We start from the raw sequence: 21,388 nt of genomic DNA, 5'->3' as shown, positions 1-21,388 counted from the left end.
GATATTCATTCCTCTTTGTCTGTGGCAGTGATTTGGTGATGATGGATGAGAGGGAAGAGAAGGAGAAAAGGCTGGACTGAGGAAGGAAGAACAATGGCTGAATCCAGAGTAGTCTCAGAAGTGAAGCTGCCTGTGTTCCTTCCAGCACTTTCCTAATATGACATTAATCAAATTATTTCACCTCTTTGCCTCTCAATTTCCTCATCTTTAAAAGGGGGACAAAGTGGTGTGGTAAAGAAAGAGATATCAAGTAATAATGTAATGTGAGTGTTAACTATTTTTATATCTTTGTTTTGAAGATTTTGTTTCTGTTTTCATTTTAAATGTCTTCTTTTCAATAACTGCCCTTAAATTGAGTTTTGTGAAAAATGGCATGACATCTTACAATGGAGGACTGTCTGTGAAAATAATATTTAAAAATTTTATACCATTTAGAGTTTTCAAACTAAAGTTCTAAATGTGGAATTATTGAGTGTTATGACAATTTTATTTTTTAATTTACTTATTTTTTGAAGTTTATTTATTTATTTTGAGAGAGAGAGAGTGAGAGTGTGCAGCATGAACCAGAGAGTGGTGAAGAGAGAGGGAGAGATAAAATGTTAAGCAGGCTCCGTGCTGTCAGCACATAGAGCCAATGTGGGGCTCAATCTCACAAACCATGAGATCATGACCTGAGCAGAAATCAAGAGTCGGACACTTAACTGATTGAGCCATCCAGGTGTGCCAACACTCTTATAGAATAGCCATCATGGTCATTAATATCCTCATATAGACCAAGCCTATTAGTCTAAGTTACACAAAGAGAAAGCTGAGACAGAAATGAAATATGAATCACATAAATTTTGCTCTTTTCATTTGATACTACCTTGCTGGGGACGTAGGTCCCTGATGGGGATAGAGAAAATGGGAATTTAAGAACATGTTAAGAGAAAGGAGCAATTACTTTCATAGCTGTCAGCTAATAATGCTTAGTCTTTCTTTTTTATTTTGCCAAAATAGAAACAAAAATGATGCAAAGAAAGTAAAGAGGTGAGAATATATCCAATAGTCTTAACTCACAGCAAACTGCTTGGAATCTTTAGGATCTTAATGAATTTTAGGTAAAATAAGTAAAAATTAAAATCAAGTGAGCAATAGTAAAAAATACTTTTTAAAATACTTTTATTGTAAAGCTAAATAGTCTTAAGCTGTAATAAAAATCAGAAAATTAGGAAATATTCAGAGTAAGAAGGTTGTGTACTACTCAGTGGTAAGGGGCAAAGCCAATAAGGGATGAAGAAGTTATGTACAGCGTATCTATATATAGGGTTAAATATGTGCATTCATGTGTTTGTGTAATTATTTTCCAAGTTTAGATAGTGGTTATTTTACAAATTATTGTTGATGATAATACTCAGATTTTTAATTTCTTTAACCTTTATTATAATTTGTATTGATTATTTTCTATATTTCTGTGAATTTTCTTTAATGATTATATTTAACTCTTTCAGTAGCTTTGTTCATTTATTGAATATTTTACATAACTACACTGTACCACATGGAATGTAAAGATGAATAAATCCCATTCTTAGAGACTGATATTATCAAATGGAGACATATGTTAATCTGGGTTTCTTTTTTTTTTAAATTTTTTTTCAATATATGAATTGTCAAATTGGTTTCTATACAACACCCAGGGCTCATCCCAAAAGGTGCCCTCCTCAATACCCATCACCCACCCTCCCCTCCCTCCCACCCCCCATCAACCCTCAGTTTGTTCTCAGTTTTTAAGAGTCTCTTATGCTTTAGCTCTCTCCCACTCTAACCTCCTTTTTCTTCCCTTCCCCTCCCCCATGGGTTTCTGTTAAGTTTCTCAGGATCCACCTAAGAGTGAAAACATATGGTATCTGTCTTTCTCTGTATGGTTTATTTCACTTAGCATAACACTCTCCAGTTAATCTGGGTTTCTTGATTGTGTCCATACCCTCAATATGTAGACCAAATAATTTTTAAAATTTTTTTAACGTTTATTTATTTTTGAGAGAAAGAGACAGAGCGTGAGGGGGGAGAGGGACAGAGAGAGAGGGAGACACAGAATCCAAAGCAGGCTCCAGGCTCTGAGTTGTCAGCACAGAGCCCTACGCAGGGCTTGAACTCACGAACCTTGAGATCATGACCTGAGCTGAAGTCGGACGCTCAGACGACTGAGCCACCCAGGTGCCCCTGTAGACCAAATAATTCTCACTGAGCCACTGGATAGTAATTTATTCTAGTTATGTTAAATACTCTATTTGTGTAGAAGTCACATTCTGACAGCTCTAGCAGTTAAATTCACTAACACACAAATGAAAACAATTTCTTACTGGAAAACATATTGCAAAGTCCATAGAGGATTACAATAGGATTAGAACCACCCATAGTGCCAGGGAATATTTTTAAAATTATGTGTAAAGTTATGTTGACTAATTTAGTAAATTTGACATCATAAACTATTAAGAGCAGGGATTAGAGTTACTAAAAATGGAAGCAATGCGTCATGGTTCCTAATGAGGAAGAAAACACCAGAAGCAACATGCCCAGCAATAAAGCAAATGTCTTCATTGATCGCACTAACTCCTGAAGGCATGACCTTATTACTGCATAGGTCAGTAATCAATATTTCTAATGACTGTACTACAAAGAAAAAGCATACATTATATTTGGGTATTCCCTGTTTTAAGACGTAGGAAAACGTATAAGATATTTCTCAACAATGTTAGTAATTTTAAAAATAATGTTTTATTAGATAAAAGGGTAAACTTTAGACTTATCTGGAAATAAGGGCAGCTGGGTGGCTCAAGCAGTTAAGTGCCCGACTTCAGCTTAGGTCATGATCTCGCGGTCTGTGGGTTCCAGCCCCACATCGGGCTCTGTGCTGACAACCGGAGCCTGGAGCCTGCTTCAGATTGTGTCTCCCTCTCTCTCTGTCCCTCTCTGTCCCTCCCCCACTTGCACTCTGTCTCTCTCTCTCTCAAAAATAAATAAACATTAAAAAATGTTTTAATTAAAAAAAAAGACATTGCAAAATTAAATAGGATTAAGCCTGGAAGCTGATACAATTAAAATTTTATCATAGAAAATTAGTATAGTTTGTTTATAAGAGGTTGGAGGAAGAGAGGCAAGTTGTATGTTATTGGGGGGGGGAAAAACCCAAAACCAAAAAACTGACCAAATAAAGAAGTAGGTTAGTGATGAAAAGATTGGGAAAGATGGAGTTGTGTATGAATGTTAGAAAACTAACTTTTGTTCAGGTTGACTATATCCAAGATATTTTTAATCTTAGTGTGGGTTGCAGGATGACTAATAAAAATGCTTACATAATCCAAAGCAAATTTTCCAGTCATGATAGCATGACTGGGGCTGGAGTAGCTGTGTCTCAGTAAATCACTAGAGCATTGGATAAAATAGGTTAAACATTGGGCAGTGGGAAATGCAAGACGGTGATCACAGAAAGAAGAGAATACAATGAGGAGAGCCCTATTATCTTGGCATTTTCCCTGAAAACATGTTCCTAACCATGATGCAAGGAAGAGAAGCCAAGACATAATCCAGTGGTCTCTCTGGTTGAAGGGACATAAATAGTATTTGGAGAGGTCCAGACTGCTGGAATTTGCAGGGCAGGAGGGAGGTATGGAGCAAAAGAGCTCCAGAACTCTAATTAGTGGTATCATTGGGTCTATCCTTGAATACCAAGCTGGTCAGGTGTAGAGGGAAATTCCATGAGGATGACTTGGGAATGAGTAGGGAGTTATAAGTTGATCAACTTTCAGAGGTCACCCAAGACTAGGAGATGTTTCAAGCAAGAGTAGGGAGAACTGTTTGAACATCTGAGACATTCATAAAAAAACCCATAAGGGTGACACCTTAGAAACAGATGTAAATTTAGCTTAGAATAAAAGCTACACTACCCCCTCCCCAATAAAACAACCCTAAAAGAAGCCTCAAAAGGATTAGCCTGATCTTCACATAACTGCCTATCAGAATATAAGTCTAACACACATTTTTTAAAGTCAGCAAAAGGCAGTACTCAATAATATAACATTCATGATGTCTAGAAATAAACAAATAAAAATTACTAGATATGCCAAGAAAAATATAACTTAATTCCCTTAGGAAAAAAATCAGATAATAGAAAGTAGTATAAAAATTACAGAGATATGGAAAAATCAGAAAATGAATTAAATCACTTGTAATAAAAAGACTCAGGATTTAAAGCAAAACATGAACATAACAACAATAGGCATGGAATCTATAAAAGAGAATTAAATGGAACTTTTAAAGCTGAAATATAAAAGATATGAAAGGAAAATTCAATGAATTGGATTAATAGCAGTTTAGAGAGTAGAGAAAAAAATCAATGAATTTGAAGACATAGAAATAGAAACTATCAAAATTGAAGCACAAGGGTAAAAAATAATATAAAAATAAAAATAGACCCCCAGGGATCTATGGGATCTGTAAGACACTATCATGTACTCTAAAGAGGAGAGGGGGAAGAAATTTTTCTTAAAAAGTAACAATCAATTTTTTCCAAATTTGATTGAAATTATAACAAACATCTACAAATATCAGAGAACCCAAAGTGGCATAAAAACAAAGAAAGGCAACACAAAGTACATCATAAGCTAATTGCTAAGAATCAGAATTAAAGAGAAAATCATAAAAAGAGTAATAAAAGGAAGGCATGTCATATTTGGGAGTGGGGTGGGGAATATCAGATTTATTACATATATTTCATCATAAATAATTCAAGATAAAAGACAGTGGAATATATTTTTAAGAATGATGAAGAAGAGAAATAAACCAAATCTAGATTTCTATATCCAGCTAAAGTTTCCTTCAAAATGAAGGTGAAATATAGATTTTCTTTTCCAGAGAATCAAAACCTAAGAGAATTTATCACCAACAAACCTGCACTACAAGGAACGTTAAAGGAAATTTCGAGCTGAGGGAAACTGATATAATGTAAAGAAAATGCTTGTGTTCCTACCGGTGACCAGGCAAGAAGTTCGCTGGATTCCTAAGCCCATTTGTTCCTTTCAACTATTTATTCCAAAGACAAAAACAAAAACTATAATCTATTTCATGTTTTATTTCTTTTTTAGACTATGGCTTTATAGGCAAAGAGGAATGGACATATAATGGAGTTTAAATTTTGACCAAATAAAGTGAAACTAAAATGTTGAATAAAGAATAAATGATTCTTTTCAGCTCAATCTAATAACTATAATTGATGCCATGCCTCCGTATTCAGTAGAGGTCTAGGCAGAGAGATAATGTAAAGTTACTGAAAGGTCAGATTCATGTTTTAAGGATCTTACAAACTTTTTGTCCTATGAGAACATACTGATACTTTACATTAATGATATTTTCTCGATTGTTATACTGTCAGAGTAACAGAACCTCATTTTTTATATCATGCCATCTAAAGGAAATATTGGGTGGAATACCAGTGTATAAAATTAATGGAAAATAAAAAAGGCAAGTGTGAGGGGATGTGAGCCTGAAGCCCTTGAAACTCAGAACTCAGTGTTTTATTCATTTCAGAAATCTCCACAGAGGTCTAGGGCTCCTGCTGAGATCCCCACACCTCCTTGGAACCTTAGATTCATGAGCACACAATTGAAGGTCGATAACAAAGATAATTTTGCAGCAGTCTCCATTATTTTTTTCTGAACAAATGGCCAAAATGATACAGAAATCTAACTCGGTTTTGATGCTAACTAAAGGGTTTGTTTAGATACTTTTAATGCACAAAATATTTTAATAGCCAAAAATTGAACGAATTTCAGTCCTGTGGTGAAAATATCAGATCATCTAACCCATAATAATATCTTCAGAACATCATTTATTCATGCATGCCACAGTTACTTCTAAGAGCCAGGAGCTGTTCTAAAGGCTAAGGATAAAACAGCAAATAAGATAAAGTCTGTGTTCTTATTAAACTTGCATCGTGGGGAAGGAGATTTAAAAAAAAATTGACCAATTTAAAAAAATCGATATGTATGTCAAGTAAAATTATATATGAGGGCAGAGCACAGTAAAGGCATGGATAGGGGATTGGGAAAGCTGAGGAGCTATATTTGAACAGATATCTGAATGAAATTGATATACCGAGTGAATCAAAATTTACCCTTTGAGTGTTCCAGGCAGCCCACATGGAGTTCATTGGCTGTGATAATGGTTGTATGCAAGTCATGGGGACAGAAGTCTGCAGCGGATAGGATAGGAGGAGAGATAAGGAAGAAAGTAGATATTGACAGCTGTTTCAAGGTCTTTGACTGAATTAGAGCAGAAAATCAATGTTTGTTAAATAAATGATAGAAAGGATGGGCTAGTTTTCCTGATTCATTTTAATGCCATTTTTACATTGATGGCATTTCATAGATTAGTGACCATCAAAATTTTTCTAAACAACAAAAATGTTTTATTCATTTTGGCAAAATATGAGCCATCATCCATAAACAGATATCCTTAGGACATCACTAAATAATCTCATGAAGTTGTTAGCTTGCATATCACCAGATGATGTTACCTTGAAATATTTAACGAGGATTTACTATTGCAAAGACTAGCATTTATGTTTATATATAAATATATACACACGCTGTCCTTAACCTGATGATACATTTACTCTAGGAATAAATGAAAACAAATGGGCGCGGAAAACAAAGGAACATGTGACTTTCCATGAGTGTTCCCCCAATTGGTTGGTTTCATTTTGTTTTTAATCTAAATGATGGAGCAGCATTTGCTGGGGTGATCAGGAGGAGGTGGACTGTTAAGATTTCACATAATGGGTACAATTTTAATGGCTGAAAAAGTATTGGGAGAATGAGTATGTTGTAGAGAAAGAATTTAAAATAGGGTCAGAGGTAGGGCTCGTGGGTGGCTCAGTCGGCTCAGCGTCCTACTTGGGCTTAGGGCATGATCTCACGGTTTGTGAATTTGAGCCCCATGTTGGACTCTGTGCTGACAGCTCAGAGCCTGGAGCCTGCTTTGGAGTCTATGTCTCTCTCTTCTCTCTGCCCTTCCCCTGCTTCTCTCTCTTTCTCTCTCTCTCTCTCACACAAATATAAATAAACATTAAATAAATTTAAAAAGGGTCAGAGGTAGGGCATTAGGCAGGAGAGTATGAGACATATCCAAGGAATGGTAAATGATCTGATTGGATGAAGGCAGAGGAGAAATAACAGTAAAAGGAAATTAAAATGTATTAAGTGTTTTTGTGCCCTAAAATTATCTCAGTAAACTTTTGCAAAACACACCTCAGGCATTCTTATTTTACTAATGGGGAAATAAAGATGAAAAAACATACCTAGCAAGCGGTAGATAGAAACTGCATTCTAAATCTTCTCTGGCTCTGAAGTGCCTTTTCTACTGCACTTTACTATTTGGGTAAACCAATAAAGAATGACCGGACTCAGATTTTGGTGCACTTTCAATGCTGAGTTAAAGAATTTCAACTTCATTTATTAAATAGTAAATATGTGGAGTGCCTGTGTGTCTCAATCAGTTGAGCGTCTGACCCTTGATTTTGGCTCAGGTCATGATCTCACGGTTGGTGGGATAGAGCCCCAAGTCGGGCTCCACTCTGACAGCATGGAGCCTGCTTGGGATTCTCTCTCCCTCTCTCTGTGACCTTCCCCTGCTTTGCTCGCTCTCTCTCTCTCTCAGAGTAAATAAATTTAAAAAAATATGTAGTAAGTAATAATATTAAATAATATTGAAGGCTTTTGAGTAGACATTGGTATAATCAGAATTGTGCTTTGGAAAATTAATCAGGTAGCTGAGTAGAACTGAGTGGTATGAAGAAGGCAGGATAGAACCCACCAAGCATAAGTCTAATGTAGTCGTGTCAGTGGAAAGTATTGAGGGGATGGCAGCCATGGGGGTGTGCCACTCAGCTATACTTTCCAGAAAGAACCTGCTGGTCAGCTGCAAGTTATAGAGTTGGTGGACAATTCCTACTGTTAATGCTTTCAGGATCCACACCTGCTTTTGAACCAAGGCCATGCTTTTCTTGGGCAGCTCTTTACCAATGGCTGAGCATGTCAGGGGTTCTAGAGCTTGGCCATTTCTGAACAATGTGGAACTCCTATAATAGGAGGTCCTTGCTCCAAAGTTTTGTGTAAACCAAGACTTTGTTAGATCTTAACTGTGTTTTGAGGCTTTCTTCGTCCAATCCTGCATCCCTTCTCCAACCAAAGCCTTTTCTTAACATTTTACACATCTATATCACACTCTGAAGTCTTACCCTACCCATTGTTTCTTCTTCCCCTTTTATCTTTCACAGGTATAATCCCCAACAAATCTCATGTGCTTCTAACTCTATCTCAGAGATGTTCATCCCATGATAGTTAATGTGTGAACATCAAAATGCGAAGACAGATGGTAGAACTGTTGCTGGATAATGATGATGATATAATGATGATGATTATGATGATGATGATGATGGTGATAAAACTGACTTTAACATCACTTAAGTTTTTCTGTAGTAGCAGCCAAAAATGCAGTTTATAAATGTACAGTTTCAGGAACTGACAATGTATCCAAAGAGATGGACTCTAAGAAAGAGAGAAAAAGAAAAAAAATAAAGGAGGCTCAAGGGTAGCAAGAGGAGATCTGTGCCAGCAGAGAAGAGTTTCATTGAGGAGACGGGAATCAGTATCGTAAATGCTGCCAAGCTGGAAAGGAGGGTGAACACAGCCCAAAGGTCCTGTAACCTGCTTTGTGTGTGTGTGTGTGTGTGCTTTGTTTTTGTTTTGTTTTGTTTCTTTCTGAAATGTTAACTATTCTTTTTAAATTATTTTAGTTATTTTTATTTTTAATGTGAAATTTATTGTCAAATTGGTTTCCATACAACACCCAGTGCTCATCCCAACAGGTGCCCTCCTCAACACCCATCACCCACCCTCCCCTCCCTCCCACCCGCCATCAACCCTCAGATTGTTCTCAGTTTTTAAGAGTCTTATGGTTTGGCTCCCTCCCTCTCTAACTTTTTTTTTTTCTCTTCCCCTCCCCCATAGTCTTCTGTTAAGTTTCTCAGGATCCACATAAGAGTGAAAACATATGGTAACTATTCTTAATGTGAGCATAAATGACTACAAGCAACAGGGACTGAGAGGGGTCACTAATCTAAAATCTTGGGTTTAGAACTTAATGATGTGAAAATCCCTGAGGAAATAGCTCTTCCCACCTGAAGCAATAGATGTATCTTTTCTTATAAGTAATTTTGATAAGGAATTAATATAAGAAACATAACCAACTGTAGTTAAGACCTACAGATACTCATTATTAGAAAACCATTGATCAAAAGTACAGAAACTTTGAAGATACACATACACGTACATGTTTAGTTTGCCTTTGTCTTTGTGATTCTGGCTGGTTTGCGTGCATTTTCTACCCTGGGTGAAGCAAATGGAACTAGACATAATATCTCCTTAACTTGGGTCACACCTATATTTTCTAGAGTGTGGCTTCCAGATTGGTGTTACATACGCCATCTGCATTATTGCAGTTATTTAAAACTGTGTTAAGAAAGGGGAAGTTAGAAAAATAGAGTTTTGGATAATGGCTTTACCTATCTAATATTTAGACCAATTAACTGTGTCATTTTCTGTCGTGATTTTCGCAGCTGACCTACAATCTTTACCATACAAAGTTGTGTGCTCATTTTTATGTAATAGTCATTTTAATTATGTTTTTAACTCTGTCCTTCTATGTTATTTGAAGCTAGACACACTCATTAGGAAGGAATAGTATATTTCCAAGTAAAATTGGGCTATAATTCCTGTACCTGCTGGGTGTATTCAGGGAACAGTTCTCCAACTGTGATATTAATATTACATTATTTATCATGAAGGAAACTTGCTGACTTATTTCAAGTGAAAGGCCAAGATTATGCCCTACAGGGATAATAATTGCATTTATTTTTTTTTGTATGAAAGTATTGATATAATTATTTTGTTAATGGTACCAGGAGAAACATATGGCTGCCTATATTACCATTAGCATGATTCTGGTTCATACATGTAATATTAACTTATATTTAAAACTAATTTTAAAATCTTACAACTGAGAAGATTTGTGTAAAATTCTTATATTGATCATAAATGTCAGAATGTTGATAATGCTGATATACTTTTATATAATTCATTAATTCTACTAAGGATGTATACAAAAATTGTGACATATTTGTTAATGATTTACTGAGTTTTAGGGCTAAGTAAGCATGTTTGGTTAAAAAAAAATACCTCAGGAATGCTGCATTAAACAATGGAGAATTAATAGTCAAACTGAGGAATTTCTCCACAGAACTGTTCAAAATTCAAATTTAAGGATGGAGGCTGGAAGGTCTGCATTGGCCAGTAGCTCTTACTGTCTTCAGGAGTGCATGCATTCTGGCTTTGGTTGCCACTGATTAGTACCCAGAAAAAACTGGGTCACTTGCATCATTTTTGCTTTATGCTGCCATTGTTTTGGTGCTGTCGATCTTTTAATTTAGCTAGTGTAGTGAGTTTTTGGTGGTATCTTGTGGTTATTTTTGGTTATTATTTCCATGATGATATTGAACACCCTGTATATGCTTATTGGCCACTTGTGCTTTTTTAAATTTTTAAAGTATCTTTTCCAGTTGTTTTTCCATTGGGGGGGGGCTATCTTTTAATTATTTTGAATAATGCTTTTATGTTTTGTACAAATATTTGTCAGGTGATTATTCAGCAATTGATTAATTTCCAAGTAGTTGGCAATTATCTGAAATACAATTTTTAATTGAATGTTGCTGTGGTCAAATGGCATATCATATATGATTTAAATCCTTTCAAAGTCTTGATCTCCCTTGATATATGTGCCTTCTCAACATTTTATTGTATTGTTCTCAAATTGTCAATTACTTTAAGTTGGTTGATAATATTGTTAAAATATTTTCTATCCGTAGGGATTTATCCTTTCTCTTTGTTTTATCAGTTACTGAGAGAAGAGGTTTAAATCTTTCAACTATAATTGTAGAACTGTCCATTTCTCACTATAATTGTGTAATTTTGTTTTATGTATTTTGAAGTTCCACTATTAGGTACATATACATTTAAAATTGTTATATCTTCCTGATAAATTGATCCTTTTATTGTTTAAATCATCTCTGTTTTTTTTATAGTACTCCTTAATCAGAGATCAGTTTGATATTTACCACTACAACTTTTTAAGGATTAGTGTTATCAAGTAGTAACTTTTACTATCTGTCTGCTTTTAAACCATCTCTGTATTTATATTTATTTTAATGTGTGACTGTTAAGGATAATATGTGCTCAACTCTTGTTTTTTTTTTTCAACTCTTGTTTTTTAATCCACTGTGATAATTGCTCCTTTTAATTAAGAGAGCTAATAAATTTATGATTAATGTAATTACTATATGGTTGATTGTCAGCCAATTTGCTAATTTTTTCTATTTGTGCTATTTTATCTTTGTTTCTTTGCCCCTTCTACCTTGCTCTTTCCTGAGTGGCTGTAAATATTCTATAATATATCTCCTGTTGGTTATTATTTTTTTTAGATTTATTTATTGTTTAATTTACATCCAAGTTAGTTAGCATATGGTGCAACAATGATTTCAGAAGTAGATTCCTTAATGCCCCTTACCCATTCAGACCATTCCCCTTCCCACAACTCCTCCAGCAACCCTGTTTGTTCTCTATATTTAAGAGTCTTTTATGTTTTGTCCCCCTCCCTGTTTTTATATTATTTTTGCTTACCTTCACTTATGTTCATCTGTTTTGTATCTTAAATTCCTCATATAAGTGAAGTCATATGATATTTGTCTTTCTCTGACTAATTTCGTTTAGCATAAAACCCTCCAGTTCCTTCCATGTAGTTGTAAACGGCAAGATTTCATTATTTTTGATTGCTGAGTCATACTCCATTGTATATACATACCACATCTTCTTTATCCACTCATCTGTTGATGGACATTTGGGCTCTTTCCATACTTTGTCTATTGTTGATAGTGCTGCCATAAACATCGGGGTGCATGTGCCCCTTCGAAACAGCACACCTGTATCCCTTGGATAAATACTTAGTAGTGCAATTGCTGGGTTATAGGGTAGTTCTATTTTTAATTTTTTGAGGAACCTCCAACATGTTTTCCACCATGGCTGCACCAGTTCGCATTCCCACCGGCAGTGCAAAAGAGATCCTCTTTCTCTGCATCCTCGCCAACATCTCTTTTGCCTGAGTTGTTAATGTTAGCCACTCTGACAGGTGTAAGGTGATATCTCATTGTAGGTTTGATTTGTATTTCCCTGATGATGAATGATGTTGAGCATTGTTTCATGTGTCAGTTGGCCATCTGGATGTCTTCTTTGGAGAAGTGTCTATTCATGTCTTTTACCCGTTTCTTCACTGGAGTATTTGGTTTTTGGGTGTTGAGTTTGATAATTTCTTTATAGATTGGATACTAACCCTTAGCTGATATGTCATTTGCAAATATTCTCTCCCATTCCATCGGTTGCCTTTCAGTTTTGCTGATTGTTTCCTTTGCTGTGTAGAAGCTTTTTTTTTGATGAGGTCCCAATAGTTTATTTTTGCTTTTGTTTCCCTTGCCTCCAGAGATGTGTTCAGTAAGAAGTTGCTCCTACCAAAGTCAAAGAGGTTTTTGCCTACTTTATCCTCTAGGATCTTGATGGTTTCCTGTCTCACATTCAGGTCCTTCATCCATTTTGAGTTTATTTTTGTGTATGGTGTAAGAAAGTGGTCCATGTTCATTTTTCTGCATGTCGCTGTCCAGGTTTCCCAGCACCACTTGCTGAAGAGACTGTCTTTATTCCATTGGATGTTCTTTCCTGCTTTGTCAAAGATTAGTTGGCCATATGTTTGTAGGTCCATATCTGGGTTCTCTATTCTGTTCCATTGGTCTGAGTGTCTGTTTTTGTGCCATTTACAGTTGCACCAAAAACCATAGAATACCTAGGAATAAACATAACCAAAGAGGTGAAAAATGTATATACTCATTATTTATTTTTAATTTACATAGTGAAATTTACTTTTTTATGGCTATGTAGATTTTTAAAAAATGAATAGAATTATGCCACCACCATAATCAATATAATAGAATGTTCTATTAATTCCCTGTATAGTCAACCAGTTTTCTCACAGCCATTCATCTGTTCTCTATCCCTGTATTTTTGCCCTTTTCAGAATATGATACAGATGGAATCAGATAGTATATAGCCTTTGGGTCCAACTCTTTCACTTGAATATGCATTCAAGAGTCATTTGTATTGTTGCATGTATTGATAGCTCATTCCTTGTTATTGAAAGTAGTATTTCATTGTATGGATGTGCCAGAGTTTCTTTAGCCATACCTTGGGTAAATTACATTAAGGTTATGGTAACTATGAAAGAATAAGTTATAGATACTCATCTAGAAACTATTGTGTGCACATAAATTTTCATTTCACTTGGATAAATACTTGTGCTATGTCCACAGTGCTTAGAAAAGTAGAGCTGCTCTCAGATATTTTTACAGGAAATTTCAGGATCTTTCTTTTAAATTTCTTTTAAATTTCTCCTTTTATTTCATTCTTATTTATGAACATCAATGTTTGAAGTGTTTTATAATGACACTTATATTTAATTTAAAAATTCATATGCCATTATGTTTTATAAACTTCACGGGGCATTGATTATTCTATGAAAGTCCTGGTTCTGAGTGAGAGAGCCAGTAAAATAATTAGACCTTGGATCCTGCAAATTATGCAAGTGCTCAAATAACACAGGGATTAGGGTTTGAGTTTCATCTCTACCTTTTAGTAGCTAGATGATATTAGGGAATTTACTTTATTTTTCTAAGTCTTAATTTATTTATCTGTAAGCTAGGAATAAAAATAAAATCTACCAAAAGGGCTTCCTGAAAGTTACATACGATAGTTAGTCAACTATTTAGGATAACACTTGACATTCTATATGTCTTATTGTTGTATTAGTATTAATTATACTTTTTAGGTTTTATTATTTAATGACACTCTAAAAAATTGGTATAAATACTTTATAATCAGCTAACAATCTAATTATATTGAACAGAACATGAGAATTTTATGACTGTCATTTGTTCCACCAAATGAGTTTTAACATTTTGTCTAAGTGTATGATTCTGTATTAGCTTCCAAATGTCATAACAAATCACCATAGATTTAGTGGTTTGAACAACATATATGTATTGCATGGATCAGTGGCCTAGTGGGGGTTCACAGATCAGAAATCAAGATGTCAACAGAGCTATATTCCTTTCTGGAAGCGCTAAGGAAGAATATATTTCCTGCTCATCTGGGTCTGTGGCAGAATTAAGTTCCTTGCTGACTGTAAACTGAAGCCACCAGTATTCCAGCAACAGTGGATTCAGTGCTTCTCATGTTGCATCTCTCTGACGCACTCTTTTCCACTGTCTTCCATTTTCGGAACTGGTTTGATTAGATTGGGCCCACCCAAATAATCTAGAATTATCTCCAAGGCTTTAAACTTAATCATATCTGTATAGTTTCTTGTCATTGAAGGTAAAATGTCACAGAATCTGAGGGTTAGGTCTAGGGCTATTTTTTTTTTTTTTTTTTTTTGGTGGGCATGGGGGAGGGAGAGTCATTATGCCACCTACCACATATTCTAATCAAGGGAAATTTCTTTTAGTTCAGGACCTACATATAGGACATAACACCTCAAAGATGTCAGATTTTGTCTTTTCACATCCATTACAACTTCAAATGCTAACCAATGCTCTATGTCCTATTTGACAGGAACCAATAATTTTCTGCTTTTGTTATATCAAAGGTTGGCTAAGCAGTTACTGCTGTGTAGTAATAGCTGGGGGAGAGAAAAGACCAAAAATGAGATGAACTCACAAAATAAAAAGGGAAAAATATATGTAAAAGAGGCCAAAGAATTTGATTGTTTTGTGATCTTGTCTTAGCAACTTAATTTTTATTTTCCTTTCAGTAGTTTTTTTTTTGTTTTGTTTTTTTGTTTTTTGTTTTTTGTTTTTGTTTTTTTTTTTTTAGTTTTTGTAATGTTTATTCCTGAGAGAGAGAGAGAAAGAGACAGAGGGTGAGTGGGGGAGGGGCAGAGAGAGAGAGGGAGACACAGAATTTGAAGCAGGCTCCAGGCTCCAAGCTGTCAGCTCAGAGCCTGACACAGGGCTGGAACCCATGAACCGTGAGATCATGACCTGAGCCAAAGTAGGATGCTTAACCAACTGAGCCACTTAGGCACCCCTTCTTTCTGTAAATTTTGAGCGAATGATGTCACACACACACATACACACACAATTTTTTAATTTATCCAGTTTTCACCCTGATTGAAATAATGGTACTTTTAAAACAGTCTTTTTTCTCGCCACCATTATTATGCTTGGGTATTTTGTTAGGGTTTTTGAAAACTCCAGAATAATCATTAGTTCTCATTTTAAAATTTACTTTTCAAGTTAAGGACTCTTTTGGCTATACATCCAACACAAATACCCAAATTTCTTGTTAACATGTTATTGGATAGTGTATTTCTTCTCTCCTGAATTATAGTTATATATTTTGAATATTACAAAGTTCCTTTTGCAATTTTTAAAGAAGGAAACCATATAATAACTAGCAATCACTTTGTTGACTATAGATTCCTATATCACATTTGGTCTTACAACAACTCTGCTAGGTAAATTGGTCAGGTAATATCTCTATTTTGTAGACAAAGTCAATAAGACTTAATGTCACCTAGCATAAACTATAGATTCATCTGTTAAACTACAGTTTCATGATTTTAACCTGTTTTTTCCTTTTCCCCAAAATCTAAATTCCCCTGCCGTGCAAGATTATTGAAAAATTGAAAAAAGAAATCCCATGTTTTCTCCTTTAAATTCAGAATGTGTGCTCTTCTATTCAATAAAGGCCCCAACTAGCTCTTTCTCTATTTTCTTGTGAGTGTAGATATATGTAAAGTATAAATATGTATGTAAAGTATAAAATATAAGAGATATTTAAGAGATATTTTTCTATTATAAATACAAACTTTTCCTCACCATCTTCAGTGTCATTTCCTTCTTCTAAAAATCCAGTTCTAAATTTATACTTTAGAAAAATCCCTGATTAGCTCTACAGTAGTTAGATCCATCTATAATTTGTTTTACTTTGTAATTAATCATTAGTCAGACTGCACATTTTGGAGGTATTTATTACCTATGTGCCTTTCTTCTTTTATGATCTATCCATTGAGATTCTTTCCGGGATTAACTCCTTTTTGGACAAATGACTCTAAATATTTTCCCATTTGTCATTTTAACTATTTAATTTGTTTTCATGTATCATTTCTTCAAAGATTTTTAAACATAAAAGGCTTCTCTGAATTAGAGATTTGTTATATAGCAATTTGTTATATAGCAATTTGTTATATAGCAATTTGTTATATAGCAATTTGTTATATAGCAATTAGAGATTTGTTATATAGCAGTGTTTCTTTTGACATACAGAATGGGAATATAATTTTATTCTTTTTTTTTTTTCTTACAAAGTGCTCATCAACTCTTTTTATATCTCCCAATAAAGGTATGTAGGTTTCTCCAAATAGATGCCACACATTTATTGTTTGTGATATTTTAGTTTCATGATATTATGACTTTATATGTTTTATTTTCTGTTACTGCTACAGAGAAAAGTTAGTGATTTTTTCATGTTTATCTCCTTTCTAGCCATTTGAATGAAATGTTTATCTTTAGTTTTTCAGTTGATACTTGGCAAATAATCATACTTTCTCTTATAATTATAGCTCCCATTTATGTTTCATGGGTTTTTTGTTATTTTATAGATGAGAGATAGTAGCATTTTGGGGGTTTTTATTTGGGTGCCTTCGGTGAAGGCATAAAATATCTATTTGAGTATGACATGCTTTATGACTTTAAGGAAATATTCCTCATTCCTGGCTTTTTAATTGGATGGTATTAAAACTTACCAAATTAAAATTTTGATTCTATGATGTTCTTTTTTCTAACTTGTCCTATTGATAAGATATATTATTTTATTAGAAATTCTAGCATTAAGGGATTTCATATTTCTGAGATGAATCTTTATTATGTATTTTTGGCTATTATTTTAATACTCTATTAATTAGATTTGCTAATATCTTATTCATATATTTAAAACTTTCTTTTATAACTTCTTTAATTTTTTTTTTCTGTTATGGTCAGAGTTCCTTTGAGGTTGTATTTCTTTCCTTGAATCAGAAGATGCTTTTCTTCAGCATTCTCCAGAAAATTGTCATTTTTATTGTATCTATATCTATACTGTACCTATAACAGATATCATCTCTTCCTTGAAAGCATATTAATTCACTAATAATTCTCAATTCACTAATAAAACTGCCACTTTTACAAAAGATTCTTTCTCATCATTAAGGTATTTTCTTTAACTAATAGTCTTTTGCATGGTTTTCAGGATTTTTTTTTGCTTATTTGTTTTTGTTAAGAAATTCACTTAAAAAATTTTTCCATTTCATTGAGATGATCAATTTTGTTAGCATAGAATGGCACATGGTATCACAATTTTCAAATATTTTTTATATGTGATGTATATAAGTTTTTAATCCTAACTTTATTTGTGCTTTCTGCCTACCCCATTAAAAAATGTTTTGAAAAAATATAAAATAAAAATAAATGTTTTGCCAGAGTCAAATGTATTTAATTGTCTATGTGACCAATTTTAATTTCTATCTAAAACTATTTTATGTTGTCTTTTGTCTAATGAAAATTTAATCATTTTATGAATTTGCCTATTATGTATTAACATTAAAAATGTTTACGTATGTTATTCCCATTTTGGATGTATTACAGATAATCTGCAATTGTATATTTGGATTTCACTTTGATGACAAAGAGTTGAGCAAAGTATTTCAAAATTTCCAAGGCATATTTAACTTGTAATCCTCCCTGGTTTCTGCTCTCAGCCTGTAATATTTATGATTGTCAATTGATGTTTTGTTCCTTTGTGATCGTATATTAGTTTATGTCTTGGGTTTTTTGTTGTGGTTATGTTCAAGGATCTTCTGATATTGTTAATGTATTCTCCTCAAACCTGTATTTTAAGTAGTTGCATATTATTACATAATATAGTTGTTTTTTAAAAATTCCATTGATTTACAATTTAATCCTTATGAGACTTTTTAATAACGTAGCTAATTAATACCTTGATAAATACCCTTTTAAACAAATCTGTATGCCTATCTCTAGTTATTTCTTAGAATAAATTCTCAAAAGTAGTATTACTGAGTAAAATTGGTACAAACATAAACATATAATAGTAATAATAACTGGTGAGGATTTTGTTTGAATATGCCCAATTTAATTTCTTCCTGTGTCATGTTGTGATTAGAAAATGTATCCTGTATAATTTGTGCGTTGGAATTTATTGAGGGTTTTCTGGCAGCTTACTAAAATAGGACGTGTGCTGCATGATGAAAAGAATTTCATCTTTTGTTCTTTGCTGTGTCCCAGTTACTAGAAGAGTGCCTGGCACATAGTAGACAACCAATGTATCTAGTGACTTTTAAAAACCCCTTCGTGGTTTACTGGAATAAAAATTATATCCTTCTGAAGAGTGCTAAGTTCAATATACTATAGCCATTAACTATATTAATTCCATTCTTTAAATTCTGTCCTAATTTCTATCTTCTTAATTGACAATAAGTTGGTAGTGATATCTACAGTTATATTTTGTTCAATTTTTCTCATGCTTCTAACAGCCTTTATACCAGTTATTTTAATAATAGCATTTTAGTGTAAAGGGTTATGAATATTATATCATTTTATGAATATTAACTTCTAAATATGTAATCAGCCATCTTTTCCTTTATTTCTTTAGCAACTAATAATATAGCCATTATTCCTTTTTACGTTTGGATATATCTTACGGTTTTGCCTTTATTTTTGAAATTTTTTGTCAAAAGAGTGCCCATGTTCGTATTATCAACCTCATTCACCTCAGTACATCACATCCTTAGCTCAGCTGCTATATTGTCTTATCCTTACTTTCTAATCTCTTGCATATTAACAGATAAAATGATCACTTAATAAATGTGTGAAGAAATAAATGAGTGATGGGATCAGTTAAAGCAATCATCAGGACATTCCTTGAAGGTCTGTCAGGTATTGTTACTATAAGTAATCATGGAAGACTTGTTCTTAATTATATCTACCCATGTGCTCAGTTCTGCCCTTGCCTACTGCGAATCACCTGGAGGATGTGGGAAAAACATAGTACTTGAGAAGTGTTGAGTTTTGTCCTTAAGATGGTAACCAGGATTTTATCCAGAACATCTCCAATAAAATTCTTAGTTGGTTTGCTGTTGACTTATATAAGTACTTGATATTCTGTATACAGTCTGCTATTCCATGTAATTTGAGACAGGAATATCAGTGTTTGGCCTCACATCTTTCCTAGTTTCTGTATTAATATTCCAAATTTATCTTCAATATCAGTGAAGAAATACAGTGTTTTCCAAGGTTTAATCAAGTGCCTGTATTCCAAGATTTAATCAAGTACCTATATGAAGTATTGATTCCACTGTTTCCTTATGGTTAAAATGAGCAAGCTCCAAAGTGAGTTCGCTGTTTGGGCCATTTGAAAACAGGAATGGCATTTCTCTCTGTTCAGTCTGGACAATTGTGCTAATCATTGGGGAGAATATAACCAACATATTGAAATGAATTGGTCACTCACTGCATTTGACTTCAATGTTTGTCTGTCAAGTGGTTCTCACTTGGAAGGTGATTTTGTCCTCCCCTTCCAGGGGACATTTGACAATGTCTGAAGATATTTTTGCTTTTCTCAACCGGGAAAATGCAAACACCACGTAGGGGATAAAGATCATGCGTAGTGGTAAGTGTCCTGAAGTTCACAGGACAGTAAACCACAACAGAGGATTATCCATCCTTAAATGTCAGTAGTGCCATGGTTGAGGCTCCCTGCTCTATCATATCAAAGAAAAGGCATTTTTGAAAGAGCGACATGAGTATGAAACATGTGTGATAAGTGGTGGCATAAAATAGAATCATTCATGATGAAATTAGTGTGATGAATTTGTCTTTTCCTAACTATTGAGGTTTTTTTTTTAAGAGAAAAACTAATACAGTGAGAAAAAACCTCCTCCTCTTTCATTTATACTTGTCTTGCCTGTTTAATTAAAAATTTTTGTAATGTTTATTTATTTTTGAGAGAGAGACAGCATGAGCAGAGGAGGGGCAGAGAGAGAGGGAGACACAGAATCCGAAGCAGGCTCCAGGCTCCGAGCTGTCAGCACAGAGCCCGACGCAGGGCTCGAACTCACGAACTGTGAGATCATGACCTGAGCCGAAGTCGGACACTCGACCAACTGAGCCACTCAGGTGCCCCTTGCCTGTTTCATTAATGGTAAAAGCAAGCAAAATAATGTGAGAAACTGAAAAGGCTTTGCATAAGAAGTGAAATAGTACATAAGTGTAAGGTAGAATTGCAAATGAAGACATTCAAGTCAATAACCCTTTATTGAGCACTTATGCTGCATGATTCTCCTGGGAATAAAAATGTTGAATAATATTCCATTCTCTTCTGTGTTGAGAGATTGAAATTTACAGACTGGGGATTAATACTTTTTAGAAGTGGGATATTTGATTTGAAACAGTGTTTAAGGCATGACAGCCATGTGGGGCAGCTGAGCCTGAAGGTCCTGGACCATATTTCTCTCGTCTTCATTCCAACAGAGCAGACCCACGGTCAGCTGTTGGACACATACTGCAATTCCATGTAGATTGTGATTGGAAAAGAGAAGTCAACTGCTAAGAAGATTAGTTAGAAAAATTCTGGCTGAGCTACAGCTCCTTCATGGCAATTAAGAACACTTAAATTTACAGGATGGGTGACTTACTCAAGATTCTGTAGCCAGAAAATAATTGAATGATCAGTGAAATTTAGGTCTTCTGACTCCTCAGAGTACTTCCTTTAGCATATTGCATTAAACTTTATGTGCTAAAAGGTGGTGATCTCAGAGAAAGTTGCTCTTTGTTTTAATTGAAGGTATCAGTTTCTGTGGAATAACTGTATAATCATTTCTAATTAAGTGTCTCTTATTTCAGGTTTTTGAAAAATTGGTCTCAGGATGTTACGGTTATTTGCATGGACTCTAGTAGGATTGAGTGCACTCTTTCTCTCCATATGTAACACACACAAACACACACATCTCTATATAATATGTCATATGTCCTATATATATCTTATATGTCATATATATGTATATATTATACACCTATATATAGTATTATATATCTATTTGTATGTCATATTATATACCTATGTATAGTGTGTATTTGTAC

General features: G+C 34.2%; 1 protein-coding gene across 2 annotated transcripts in view; it reads left to right on the top strand.

The window, feature by feature from the left end:
• KCTD8 (potassium channel tetramerization domain containing 8) overlaps nucleotides 1–21,388 on the top strand; it is a 251,564-nt gene that overhangs the window by 100,904 nt on the left and 129,272 nt on the right. Inside the window, exon 2 of one of the 2 annotated variants that reach the window (XM_060655140.3) lies at nucleotides 29–1,405. The exons of the other annotated variant lie outside the window; for it this stretch is intronic. Coding sequence (XP_060511123.1) covers nucleotides 29–39 — 11 coding nt within the window. The 3' untranslated portion in view covers nucleotides 40–1,405. Of the gene's footprint in view, nucleotides 1–28; nucleotides 1,406–21,388 lie in introns of those variants that run through there. 2 annotated transcript variants of the gene reach the window in all.

Source organism: Panthera onca, chromosome B1, assembly GCF_046562875.1.
Source record: "Panthera onca isolate mPanOnc1 chromosome B1, mPanOnc1 haplotype 2, whole genome shotgun sequence".
Classification (NCBI taxonomy): domain Eukaryota; kingdom Metazoa; phylum Chordata; class Mammalia; order Carnivora; family Felidae; genus Panthera; species Panthera onca.
Note: the sequence above shows the minus strand (reverse complement) of the source record. Positions and strands in the feature narration are given on the sequence as shown.